The 14666-nt window shown below is 38.8% G+C and overlaps 1 protein-coding gene across 1 annotated transcript in view; it reads right to left on the bottom strand.

The window, feature by feature from the left end:
* The window catches only part of GALNTL6 (polypeptide N-acetylgalactosaminyltransferase like 6), a gene marked incomplete at both ends in the record, with an annotated part of 444156 nt that overhangs the window by 58285 nt on the left and 371205 nt on the right, over nt 1–14666 (bottom strand). The window contains one exon of the mRNA XM_082281626.1: nt 11595–11778. Within this exon, the coding sequence (XP_082137752.1) occupies nt 11595–11778 (184 nt within the window). The remainder of the gene's footprint in view (nt 1–11594; nt 11779–14666) is intronic.

Below are 14666 nucleotides of genomic sequence, written 5' to 3'. Positions count from 1 at the left end.
ATTAGCAGTCCACCTCAACTTCGAACTTTTTCTTACCAAATTTCAGCCTGTTCTTTTTGCTAACTTCTAAACTGACATAGGGATTTTTTTTCCTTTGCCTTTTTTTTTCCTTCTGGATGCAGCAATAATACTGATAATCACCTGATGGGTCACCTAAGTGCTTCTCTACAAGATATTTTTCTGTTTGTCTTTTTAAAAAATATTTCTCTGCTGATATCATTCTTGCTATACTATTAATATTGAGTAACACAGGAATAACTTTCTATAGGTGTACTGTAAAGGTGGCTATTGGATGTACTCATGCATTCTCACTGAAAGATAGATAGACAAGCAGATAGGTATTTTTTCCTGATTTTAAAATTTTGTCATGTTTTCATTATTAAGGCCTAAACTAATATGCATAGGTCAACGGCTTTAAAATCAGTGGCTTCATTATATAGGTGGCTAAACAACTTCAAACAAACCTCACCTGAAAATTGTGGCTATAAATGAATAAGAAAAGCTTTTACAGGCAAAAACACTACTTGGATTTAATTTATATTAATATTTTAAAGGCACTTTGTCCTACCAGCCAGTAGGTGGAGATATAAGTCCAGTAAATGCAGAAAACAACTATTTGGCAGTCCTTGATACAATTGAAGGTTTGTATAATACAATTTAACCGACGTTAGATTTCTTAATAAGTATTAGATGAGACAGATGAAATCTGTCTGCAGTTAAAGCCCATCTATCAGCCCTCCTTCTCTTACAGCCTATGGCCAGCTGTGCCTGCAGAGCTTAGGAAACTTTCATATCCAACAGGCTATTAATGAAAGTAATAAGGCAAAAAGCTAAATAGGTGACAGAAAAACATAATTTCTAATACACAAATATGTAAATTCAAGTGTTTTAAAAAAGCTTGATCAGTATCCTGTTATACCACATTAAAAAACATGGCAGTATAAAAAAAATGTAGTCGGTCCCAGGCATTCCAATACTTACATTTTGATAAGTTCTGAGTCCTTTCATGCCTACAGAAATTATGAGCATGTTATTACCTTCCAGTACATATGGAAAAAACAAATGTTTTTAAAGTATTACCACTTCCATTAAGACAGTCACAATACTCTGTCTTAGCATTAAAAATTTATTACTCTATTAAATTACCATTATAAGAACTCATACTGGAAATTGGTTGCACTAGCAATAATACCTTGTGATTTACAAAAAACACAATTATGTCTCTTAACATTACTCTGCTATAGAATAATAATATCCCTATATGTAGCAGAAATGGAAATGCAAGCAAATGCAGTAAGATAAGTGCAAAAATTAAGGCAATATAGTTTATATTCAACGTTTACAATAAATTCTTTGGTTTGGTTATGCTGTTTGGTTTAAGGTCAAATGAAAACACCCCTGAAATAACAGGGCCCATATGATTGTATCAACTAATTATATGCATATATATGACTAACAAAGGAGTATTCGTCTTCCCTGAATGCCCTTTGAACAAGTCAGGAACAAAGATTGTGCTTTGAACAGCTTTGCTGTTTAAACTGTCATTCTGTCAAAAGAATCACTACATGACAGGCTAGGCATTAAAACCTACTGCAAAGCAGAGAGCTGGGGACTTGAAACATTTCCTGTGGACTGAGACCTTAGGGTTTACTCTCCTTCATGGTCCTCTGGGAATCTCTTCAAAACAGTGGTCTGAAAACACTCCTCCAAACTACTTTCTTCCCTGCTGTTTATCTTTTCCCTGGGTGTTTTGAGAGGTCCTTTGCATGTTTGCAGTGCTTTGAAAAGGAAAATTGTTGTTACTGTTCTCCCACTGTGCTCTTCCTGACTTACCACCATGTCTACACTCCCAATTCACTGCATGTCCACAGGTCATTTGCACTCATGGGAAAACAGAGTGGTTACTTGCCCTAGCACAAAAAATCCAGGGAAATTCTGCAGCATCAGCTAAATTTCCTGCTGGAGAACAAGGAGAGTGGAGGGAACGGGATCTCCTCTCTCCTTGCAGGCATCTCATTCTCTGTAGGGGGCAAATGGACTTCTGGAATTTCATGCTTACAGTGCCTCTCCAGCACTGAAAATAACACTGATACACCATCTTAAAAAGAGAAAACACCAGAGGGGTTGATTTTCCAAATAATTCCCTTGAAGAGACATCTCTGTGCTGTTTTCCCACAAACAAAAAAGGTGCATTTAGAAATGAGTAAAGCTGATACATGAATCTTGTTCCCTGACAAAGGGATACTGTCTTGGCAGTTCATGGAAGAACCGATGTCAACTCTTTTGAGTCTCATTTTTTCCTGGTCTATCAAGAGACATGCATAGCATTTTATAAATAAATTAACACAGCAAATTTCAGAGTGTTTATCATAATTTTTACTTCACAGGTTGCAGGAGGCATTTACCTTTGCCTCTTGACAAAAACTTGTCTTCCAGCTAGAATGATGATATTTTGGTTACTTACATGAAAATGAAACAGATGCTGGTTTGTCTGGGGATAATTCAGAACAAGGTCCTCATCAGGTCAATATCTATACTGAACTCTCCTAAGATGGTAAACAAATTATGTATTCACTTTTCTCACTCAAGTCTGAGATGACGGATCCGATTCACAGATAAACTGCCTGGGATAAAAACTGCAGAAATATGAAAGGTATACAACTGCTGTCACAGAGATGCAAAACCTGCTGATATCCTATAATCCAAAATCAAAATGGAAATTGTCTTGAGATCATCTGCAGACATTGTCCTGCATCTGATTCAGTTCAGTGTTGCATTAAAATCTGCATGGTGCAATTCAGCAGCTCCATAGAGTGGAGGGCTTTGTGCATAACTGGATCAGATTGGAACATGTGCCTATGAAGTCCTATATCTTGACCTCAAGGCTGGAACTGGACCTGAAAAGAAAGCTGTCATTGAGCTGTAAACCTGATGCCATCTACAGGATGTGGAGGAATTCTTTGGTACCATTTTATAAAGGTTTGCTTAGCAGGAAGCTAACAAATTTGCAAGGGCCACATTGTGGTACATGCTGCATTCCTGGCTGAGAAAATGGATTGTTGGAAAGTCAGGGACTCTGCATGTCTTGATTTCTGGCATAGACTAAACAGACATTATTATAATTTATAATCAGGATTTAGAACAGAATTTGCCATTTGCACAAACCTCAATTAAAGCTCAAGTAACATTGCAATAGGCTGAAAACAACTGGAGAACCCTCTATTTTTTAACATCAGAATTAAAAAATCTTAGCAAATTGGAGAAGTGAAGTAAAGAAAGGAAAAAAAGATAAAATTCCAAATGTACAGATAGAAAATATCACACTGATCTACAGGTAATGAAGACAGATCACCCTTTTGGACATGGCACTTGAAATAGATATAAAGATAAATGCCTTGCCTTTACACATGTAAAATCAGAATTACAAGAGGAGGATGATGAACACTTGGCTAGATACCAGTTCTGCAGAAAATGATGTGGAGGTTACACCAGAGCACAAGCCTGGCATGAATCAATACTGTCAAGGAAATGTAAACAGGAACGTAGTCTGAGAGAGGCAGAGTCACCCATCTATTCTGCCAGGCAATGGTAAGGCTTTGGCTGGTGCTGTATGCTCTCAGGATGGAAACAGTCCACAGAGGAGCAAAGGTAATCATGAGAGATCTAGGAAACATTATATATTAAGAGAGACTGAAGAAAAGAACATAATTTACTTGAAAATGAACAACGAACTTATCTGACATGTCCTCAAGTACTTAAAAGGTCTGCTCCCATTGTACAGTGTACATGATTTAAAATTTGAAGGGGTTAAAGCCGTGGCAGGAAAGTTTCTGACTGACTATTGTAAGAACAGTACTGAAACATTGGCTGTATTCACGAATTTCTTTCCCATCTCCTCCTTTTTCATGCTTCCAGCACACATTGCATTAGCAGCCTAATTTTTTCAGAGTGGAAGCCAGAAAAATCTCATCACCTCAGGGCTACACCAAGGTAGCTGGACAATCAGAATTATGCCATGCAGAGTCAAAAAAATCAGAAGGTATATATTGGCAGGTGAAGATGCTTCTATGTCATGCTTAGTTGATCACTGCCTCTGAAAAAAAGAACCATGGGCACTGGAGGAAAAGCACTGTGATACAGGTGGAGCTCCTGCAGACTCTGCAGACCAAGGGGTGAATGACACACACATTCCACCCAACCCCAGCTGCTTAAACTGGACAGATGCTAAAGAGTATTAATAAACCTGGGCCAATTAGCATATCTGGAACTTGCATCAATATACAGATTTGAAAGTGGTTTGGCTGAGTGATCCCATAAAATTTATTGGTCCAGTCTTTGTTCTTTCTTCTGTTGGAAGCAACTGCAGCACTAGATTGAGGTTTTAGACAGAAATAGATAATTATTTAAATAAACCACAACAACAAAGTGGATGCAGAGGTCACTCACAAATTTATGCTGACAAACACTATAAAATGGAAGAGAAGGGTGTTGGTTTCCCCTTTCTTAGAACCAATAGGTGTCAGCAAATTCTGCATGAAAGTTCTAGAGAAAATTATTTAAAAACATATAATTAAGAATAGAAATAATTGCTTTAAAAAGGTGATTTATTTTTCTTTATGGAAAACTGTTAAGATGTGATTCTATAATTTTAAAGCTAAGCCATCTGTATCAACAGTATGGTGATAGTTTTAAATAGCTCACCTGTATGTACTGAGCAACATATCTCTGTCTTCTTCTTGGCCACCATCCTAGTCTTTCTTATGTAAAGACATATTAAAATCATGCCCAGAAGCTACTTAATTTTCTAATTACTGGTAGTTTTGGTGACCTATTCTATGAATCTGCCCCAGCATATGGGCATACAGACACTTGAGCTCCAAAGTTAATACTTGTGAAGTAGCAGGCTAACAGCTCTAGAAGCATTACATTCAAGATGTTTACATTTTTATACTGAATATGATGCCCCAAGTATTAAATAAAATTGGAAATACAAGTTCAGGCATTAGGAACAAAATTAGTACTCTTTTGTCTTGGGTGGCATGAGCCACTATGACCATTTCAGTGAAAAGTTGTGTATCAAATCTGAATCTACCCAATTCAACAAGCATGGAGAACTTGATTAGTGATTGATTTCCTTGATTGAAAAATAAATTAAATCAGCAGCAGATTTTTATCCTTGTTGATGTTTTTGGGGGGTTTGTTTTGTTTGTTTTGGTTTGGTTTTTTTGGTTTTTTTTTGTTTTTTCCTTACAAGTTACACTCTATAGAGAGTTCTCTCCTCAGAGAAAGTGTACTGGTTGTACAGAACTTCTACACTGAAATCTTATCAAAGGCAGGAGAAAATGATTCAAAATGAGCAAATACATACTCACAAATTCTGTGTTAGTGTCAGCATTTTTCATTGAAAAAAATTCTGAGATTTCAAAGAGCCATGGGTGGATGACAATTTGTAAAAGCTATTTTTATATACACTATTGTTATCTCCACTAACAGTCTTTTACAGACCATAGCTTGTGAAAACAATAAATCAAGACCATAACTTACACAAACTCACACCGGTTGGAGACTGCTTCACTGTAGAATAATGTCTTTGCATAAAATATTCCTCTAGCACAGTTCAAAACAGAAGATTATACCCAGGCTTAAAAAAAATAGATGATTGTTTCTGGTTGTGAGAGGTTTTATGAATATGTTTATAGGCAGAAATCAGCCATAAAAGACATAGACTATAAAGCATTGGGAGCTATAGAACAGAAATCCTTGTCCAAAGCACTTTCTGAACTTCAGAAAATGATAATAAAATTGTAAAAGTACTTGTCAGATTTGAAATGCAGTCTTAGCAAAGACTTTCTTTGTACCAACATGTTGTAAAAAGTATGTATTTAAATACTGAAAGTAAGGAGCTGCAGAAAAAGAGTATTTCTGAGAGGGCATCAAATTCAAATAAAAGAGCATCCTGATGATAGTTTGCAAAATAATAATGTGATTTTAGATATGCAATTCAACAGAAAATGACAAGTAACCTTCCACTCTTACACACAACTAACTATATTAGGGTCATAAATTACATTCAAGGTTGAGAGCCTGTGATGCAAGGGAAAAGAAAAATGTACCGATCACCCAATTTTATCCCTTGAGCATGTCCAAAATTTTACCCAAAAGTACATCCATTAAACATAAGTGGCTCCTACTACTGTGAGAGCCTTGGGATGGTGGAGTGATTCTATTTCTATATTATAAATAGGAAACTGAATATAGGAACTAAAATGTCAGATGTTACAAAGTTGTTTCTACTTGCTTGAATAGCTCAGTATTTGCAAAACCACTGTCCTAGTCCTTTGCTAGAGTTACATGACTCTCCAGCTTTGTCTCACTTCAGCAAGGTCTGGAGATCACAGCTCTACACTGGAAGGCAAAGAACTCTTGGAGAGTAGGGAGTGGCCACACACCAAAACACTTCTAACTTCCTCAGATAGGTGCTAGGAGTCTTGGCACCCAGTAAATAGCACAACACTTCTCTCATTGGTTAAATTTTCCATCTTGAGTTGCAATTCAATAGCAATGTTGTTAGGTCTCACCTGCGCCTTTCTCTCCTTCCTGCATCATAAAGTTACAACATCATAAAACTGCTCTAAGGAGCTCTGGAGCCCCTTCCAAATAGTTTTTTGAGTTGAACTCATGTTTTCTTGTCTCACTCTCATTCATGCTGGCATGAATGGACACTGATGCCAGTTTTCAGATCAGGCATGTGATAACATGAATTGATGTAATGTAAGTGCTGCCAGGAAATAAAGAGCAGTCATCCCCATCGGGCCTGAGCATATCAAACCTCCACTTTGAACTTCCACAGAGCTTTTAGCTCAGACAGGCTATTAAATCATATAAACTGACATGCTGTATATCACAGTCCATTATAGTAACAAGGTTATCCTATTAGTTTAAGTGGCGATTGCTTGGGTTAGGCAAACTCCACTTGGAGACCAGAGTGCCTGCACCATGGAAACACCCACAGAGGAGCACACTCTTATGTCCCAAATCTACATGTCCTGTAAGGGCATGCTCTCAAACCTGTGCCGTGACTGAGGAACAAATCAGCAGGAGATGATAAGCCAAGATGACCCTTGCCACAAAGCAGATAAACATCTCTGGTCCTCCCTGCTTATGGACTAGAAGAAAATGTCCCAAGTCATCTCCAATTCTGCTGAATGATCACTCATTCTGGGATCAAGACAGCGAGCATCACTGTGACATGATCATGATTCCACAATTGTCTGACCATTTCCCACCATGCGTAAGAACACCAATTTGAGTTTGCACAACCCTGGATGCAGCAGAGGAAAATAGCATGAAGCACCCTTCAGAGTACATTCGGGTAATTGTACACAAATTGCCAGACAAAAATCACTACAGTCACTGTGATGATCTGCAACTGTAACAGATCAGTTGAATGCAATATAAAACTTCCGTTGTTTCTGTGGCACACGAAAAAGGGTAATCAAGGAGCTCACAGACTTAGTGTCTGGATGAGAAGGGAACCTTATTAGGGGAGAAGTCCAGCTTTCATGCCTATACAGATTCAATATATCCTGAAAAATATTCCCACAGATCTTTCAAAAAAATTGCTACTCTTAAAAGCTACACGAGATCCAATTATGGAATAGTTGTTAAACTTTCCTATATGCTACAATGGGCATAGAAAAATGTCCAATAATTCACACGGGAGTTTTGACTGAAAATACATTTTATATGGCTGTAGTTTGGTTCAGTGAAATCTATGGGAAATTTGGTGTGGCCAATGACAAACTATATGTGAACCAAACTGATAAAATTTGTGGATGAATGCTGCCTGATCGAAGTGCAGTTACGAATTTGTCATGTGACTCCCCAGTTAGTGCTAGTACATCATCTGTACCTGAATTTGACACTGGAAGATTTTGAGAGTGTTTTACAGTCCTAAAGTCATGAACATCAAGCCAAATCTTGGTGTAAAGCTACTTGTTGTGAACAACCGCAGAGGGCCTGACAATGGGTGAGAGTGTACATCAGAAAAACCTCAGACCTGCAGTGAAGCTCCAAGTCCTGTCACAGCAAAAGATGGAGATGCCACCCCAAGCAGCACTGCAGGTATAGGAACAATAAACCATGACTACACGCACACCACAAATGGATGAGAACGTCAAGAGGGATTTTAAACTGGAAGACTGTTGAGATAGATGGCATTCAATGGGAGAGTACCTGGTCAAAACTGACCACAGTGGAATACAATTTAAAAAAATTAAAACATGGGAAAAGATCAATTCCAGAACACTAGCTGAGCTGGCACTGGAGCTTAGTAAGCCCCGTGCTCCTGTCATACCACAAGCCTACCTGCCAGCACTTCTGTTGGTTGTGTCGGCTGCGAACACGCTGCTGGTGTCTGCTGCAGCCGTGCTTTGATCATGTGCAGACAGAAAGCAGATGTACCATGCAGATGATACAACAACTGCTCTTAGGTCTTCTGTAGTTTGATCTGGTTTTATGTCCATTATTTCTTAGGCTGATGTGACCTTTTCTGCTTCACACATATACTGTGTTGGCATTTTAAGTGAGGGGAAGAACTCATCAGCACACTTATTGGATCATGTATCCATTATTTACTGGTGTTTACTAAAAATGCTGGCAATTTTCCAGTTCATTAGGGATCATCTCAGATCTGACTCTGCTGGCAAGAAATAAAACTATTACGATACCAACAGTAAAATATTTAACCTAAATAAAAAAAAAAAAATCTCCCTACTGCTTACAAAATAGTAGCATAATAATTATGGTGCTGGCTGAAGCAATTTCTAGTTTCAGTGTCTATGTATTTAAAGGAAAACTGTTCTATATCTTTAATTCCATAGAAGCTGTCTTGGTCAATTAAGTTACTGATAGGTAAAATGGTTTGCAATGTTTACTGTATTTGTTGTAAGGAAGGTATTAAAAACCTGAGGTCTCAGCAGAGAAGGCCCTAGGAGAGAAGGAGTACTGACTTTGAATCAGAAAACAATTTCTCCCCTAAGCAAAATTCATACTGATTGTTTAAAACATTTCTATTCCCATTTGCCAGAGGGTACTTTGAAGCAAGTATATTGTCCTAGCTCAGTCCTGCTGGCACGTGTGGGGACAGACAGGATGGTTCCATGCACAATGCTGCTTTTCCAGCTGCATCGCTCTGATGTGCATCCTGTTATGGGGAAAACAAAGGAAGACTCACTGATTTGTGTAAGCACTGGGAAGCCTTTCCACCTGACAACTACTCAGATTACAAGAGATTTACAGGCTGCATTGTACTATATGTTGTTCCTTGAGAAGCCATTTATCTACCTGCGTCTTAAGCTGGCAGGGCAAGGTGGGTATCCGCTGCTGCCATGCTGACGGGAACAGCAGTTCATGCAAAAGCACCACACTGTTCTGTACTGCAAAAAACCTCCTCTTTCTGGAAATTTTCCTATGAGTGATCCTTCATCAGGCCTCTTGTCTTTGAGACAAGATACTACAAGATGCATACTACAAACGGCAAATGTGGAACAGCTGGTAGGCAATGCTGTAGCTTTGCTGGCAATAGAGAAGTTTTACTTATACACAAACTTTGAATGCTGAACCAAGTTATACAATGGTTACTTTCAGTAAGTACCAAGGAACTACAACTGCTCAGAGCACCAAGAAGGCTTAGAGCAATGAAAGCTTTAGCAACTCTGGAATGTTATGTGATTGCACTAGCTGCATCTATGTTGTGGAGTGATGTAGCAGGGCATCTCGCCCCTCACAAGAGCTTATCTGTTGCTTGTTAGCTGGTGAAATAACTCAGGGCATCTCGTCCCTCACAAGAGCTTGCTAATTGATGAAATAACTCAATCAGGACAGCTTGTCTTGTAGTGAGTTATTTTGGTGCCATGAAAGTAATGCTTCCAGCTGTCAATAGATATCTTGCTGTAGAAATCTTGCTGAGATCTGGAAAGATAAGCTGAAATTTCTGACTGACAGTTCACTTTACAAACTACAAAAGCTACACCAAACCATCACAAAGCAGAAATCTTCTGCATGTTCCTTGGAAATATGTGGGGCTTTCCTCCCAAAGCTGGGATGCCTACTTTGTGGTTACTCTCCTGGGAGCTGAGTGAAAGGACTCTGTACACTATTGTTATTTTAACGGTAAATTACATTGACTCCTAATCTATACTAGTTCTTTGCTAGCTTTGATAAAGGTACCACAATATTGCACACTATTTTATGTAATCTACTAGTTCTTTTTGTTTTATGCTGTGTAGTAAGTAACTATGTTTAAAGCCTTTTGTCTGTTATTGCCGGTCTATTCAATAAATAACTCATTTTATAATAAACCTGTTCTGCCATCCTTAGAACTTGCAGGCCAGAGTGATCTTAGGTGCGGGCCACCTAACTTTAAGCTGCTGCCAAAAATCTGAGGCTAAGGCAGGGCTTGCCTGAAGCTCCCACTCGATCAGTAACAGTGGTCACACTGGCACCTGATGTAAAGTACTTCATCAGCACTTACACTAATGCAAGATGAAGACTGCATGGAGATAACTAAAAAGGAACAAGTAGAATAATGAAAATAAGCCCACAAATGTCACAGTTACCTACTCCTCCCTCTACAGAGCTGGTCATTCCCTGGATATTAGGGTCAACTTCTGCATGAATTAGATTCATTACTTCAAAACAGTGCAGAGTCTGGGTCAGAGACACAGTTCTTCTGTTGCTATTGTTTCCAGGTTTTGCTTTGGGAAGGGGAATATGCTGAGGTTTCAAACCGCCATAACCTAAAGTGCGGAGGTTCAGCCAGGGCTAATGAGTGTCAGAGCCTGCCCCACTGGCAGGCCTGCTAGGATGTGCCTGCGTGAGAGACCTGGAGACTTTCCCACATTAGAACCATGTCTGTCTGTCTGTCTGTCCTTTCTCTTTTGATAAGGATTAATCCTAGATGATCCTTACATGAGAATAATTATAAGAAAAGGTAAGAAAAAAGGATGTACCTTTGTGAAAAGGAGATCATTCCTGTGAATGAGATGATCTCTACAATACTGGGATCAGAGGCTGTCTTATCTAAAACTATTTACAAATCATCTTGACACTGTTCAGATTTGACAGCTCTATGTTTAAGTTACAGCACTGCATATACAGCAGCCATATCACCAGTTATAAACAAAGCATCTGCTGGCATAATGTGGACTCAACTGCTGATGCATACGTAGCATCAATCTCTAGCAAATAAAACATTAAATAAAGTTCCTGTGAAATAAACAGAATACCTGTAATTGCAATCACTTCTTGTCCGATGCCAATACTTTACTACAAGTGTGTGCCTGTTTCTTTTATGTACAATCACTGAGCCAGGTTGTGTTTCCAGGCACAGCTTCTGAATTCTGCAAATTGTTGCCTCGATCTTTTTCCTAGTTTTCAGGTTTTATAAACCTGTAGAAAAGCTGGTTTTTTTCTATTACCTTTCATTAGCAGAAAGTGGCCTACATGGAAATGTCTGGGTTTGGATTCTGCTACAGTTACATTTTTTGCTTGCCCTTCTTCATGTTCCCACTCTCCCCTTTATCGCTACTTACTCAAAGGGGTCGCTGGGATCAGCTCTCTGGAGCTCTGGAGGAATCGGTATTCTTTTGTAGTACATTTCCCAGTCAAAAGCTCCTCGCATGGCATCCCCCGCCTGTGCCTCGTAGCCAAAGTGATTGTGGTCAATGACATCGATCATAGGACACACGATGGTTTTGTGGTTAAGTGCAATCTGGTCTGAAAAATGAAAGTAGAAAATAGGAAACGGCATGTCTAGTCAAGCCATCTATCATATTACTGCAAAGTGAATCCCACAGGTTTCTGATGTTTGAAGATTGTTTGCTTTGTGCCCTATGGCTCCCCCCTCCCCCCCATAATTTCATTTTTCAAATCTGTATCAAATCCTTATTTAAAGTAGAATTAATGCAGTTGGGCAATGATTAGAAGTATTTATGGTTTTTTAAAGGGAAGTATATCCCTGTGAGACCCATAGGAGTCCAGTCAACTGTATTTCTCTCACACTGCTACTCTGAGCTGTCCCCAGTCTGTCAGAATGGAACAAGCCAGCAAGAAAATGGTAAAAATACACCTTCATCTGTGGGGAGTGTGTATGGGAAGCCCCTGTGAGAGAGATTTATTCCTAAATGTGAATCTCGGCCCTTGCAACCATTCAGTCACTGTTCCTGTGGCTGTAGTGTGCATCACCTTTGAGATCAAATGTTTCAAATTAAAGGGAAACTCAACACAAAGAGCAAAACAGAGCTTGTGGCCTTTTTTTTGTAGCAATCTTTGAGTTATAAAGAAGGCTCCACAGTATTATTCTTACCTGCTTTCTAAAGAAAGGAGTTTAGTTTTGCTTTTAAAAAAAATAAAATTAGAACTGTGAGGCTAAATCAAATTCCCATCTCCAGCATAAGCTCAGGTGGGCCTGAGTCTGCTTTGGTGAATCCTATTGCTTAATCCCACAGAGCTCCTCTGAAAAGAAAGACATGTAAAGAAGATAGGCCAACATCAAGAACTAGGCAGAAGACTAATGGTTTGAAATGAGGAAGTACAGAGAAAACCTGTAGCTGTGTTGACATGAAAGGACAGTAAAAAACTACCTATGAACCCTCGAAAATAATGAAAATCTTAAAATTCCAAGTATAATAAAGCTTTTTCTCTGAATGGCAGCTTAGATCCTTTACATTTTTTAGTACATTTTAGGGCCTATGGGGCAAACTTGTTTTTTGGTTTTGTTGCTTAGATTTCACTGATGCTTGATAATACCCTAAAAATAATCAGAGGGCTGAGTGTGGCTTGAACACTTAGATAAGAAGGCAGGTGGTACTGGTATAATGATTAATAATAAAGATTCTGCTTCCATGCTTCTGAGGGACTGCAATTAAGAAAAAAAGATTATTTTCACAAAACATCTGAGTCTTTATATTTATTCTCAGTAGCTTAAGTTTAGAAACACTGTCCAAATCAGGGATCAATGCTGCTAGTGAGAAATTACTGCGACTGAAAGTTCAGCAGGTTTTTACATCCTTGTCCTTTAACAGTGAAAAAAATTTAAAGCACAGGCTCTCACAAAATTCTAGGAAACTCATCCCAGAGATAATGGCTACGTTACTGTTGCTATTGCCAAATATAATTACATTCACTGGCACACTGTATAGTGTTATCTGTGATCATTATATAAAGTCACTTTTACATAATCTCTTTCCTGTGATGGCCCTCCTAATAGTTACAGGGCTTATAACAATCTGTCTCTGAACCCCCCTTCTAAACTGATTGGAGGAGAGAAACTAAATAGGATTGATTTGTCTGGAGCAGGTCAAAGGTAGACTCATAATGCTTTAGTATCCTTCTCTTCATCTTTAAAAGCTGCTGTCTTTAAATACACTGAAGGATTTTAAGCTCCAAGTCAGAGATAGTCAGAGTGAAATTTATCTGAGCAATGCTCAAGCTCAAGCCCAGTCTTAATTTCTGCAGCTCTCAAGAATTCTGCAAGTATGATGATGCTTGCATGCCTGTTTTAGTGTGTTTCTGCAGAACTTCTCAGTCCCCAAAATATTTTAGAGATAAGAAACCACAGGAAGATCTTGATTTCTTATGAAACCAGGGTGTTTGTAGTTGTGCCCACCAAAAGACAGAGTAACCAAACTTGCAGCCTCAATGTTTCTTTCAGTATGCCTAAAATAATGAATTTTACATACATACTACTTAGGCTTAAATGTATCCCCAATATGAATTTAGGAAACAGAAAGAAAAGGCTGTAGGGCTAGCTTACATTTCACAAGTGTCGTGGTATCACATGCCAGTATGCAAACATGCTGCTGCCTTTATCAGCCACTGCTCTTTCCTCCACCTGCTCCTAATGCCAGACACTGAAAGCCACAGCAGAAATGCTTAACAGTTTTTTTTCCACTGCCTTTACTCCTCATCCCCTTACAGATTCCTACTGGTTTAAAAATATCCATGCATTATTTCAGTGCATAAAGACTTCAGTTAAAGGGAAGAACAAAACATTTTTAATTCTTGGTCAGGAAAGGAATCTGTTTTAACAAACCCAGTTCTGGTAGCCTATGTTACTGCTGATCTACTGTCCATCTCTCCTCTTACTACTCCTGCAGCAACATTAGCAGAAGGAAAAGGTGCCTGCACCTTTCCTGTTTGCCACTCAGTTTCTTAACTGCAATAATTGTGTCTTCACACTGCACTAAACTGTCAAGTGCTGGAGCCCAAGTCACATCTTTCCTTCTGCTGAGGAGTGACAACAAACAGCTGTGTTTGCCAACCTTTTTACATCACTACAGCTGCCTACTCAGTGAGCAGCACTCAAAACTCTCTAGTATCTCAGAGCGTCGTAAGAGCCCATTTAAGCTAAAGAAATAAACTAAATAAAACTTAAAGAAAATAAAGGCATTTTACACCCATTTTTAAGAAAACATGTCCTGGGGTGACTTTATGATGTGTATCCCATGTCGCTGCTTTATGCCCAGAAATAAACTTTATGCCTTTCTATGCCTCTAAACTGAGCAAAACTTTTTCAAAGCAGGTTGCAGCTTGTTCAAGGTCACACAGAGATAGCAGGGGAGTGAGGAAGCACCCAGCTTGCTGCTTTCCAGTGAGTTTTTGGC

The sequence above is a fragment of the Coloeus monedula genome, assembly GCF_965178545.1.
Source record: "Coloeus monedula genome assembly, chromosome: 5".
Classification (NCBI taxonomy): Eukaryota; Metazoa; Chordata; class Aves; order Passeriformes; family Corvidae; genus Coloeus; species Coloeus monedula.
The sequence above is the reverse complement of the archived record's forward strand: the minus strand, read 5'-3'. Positions and strand labels throughout refer to the sequence as shown.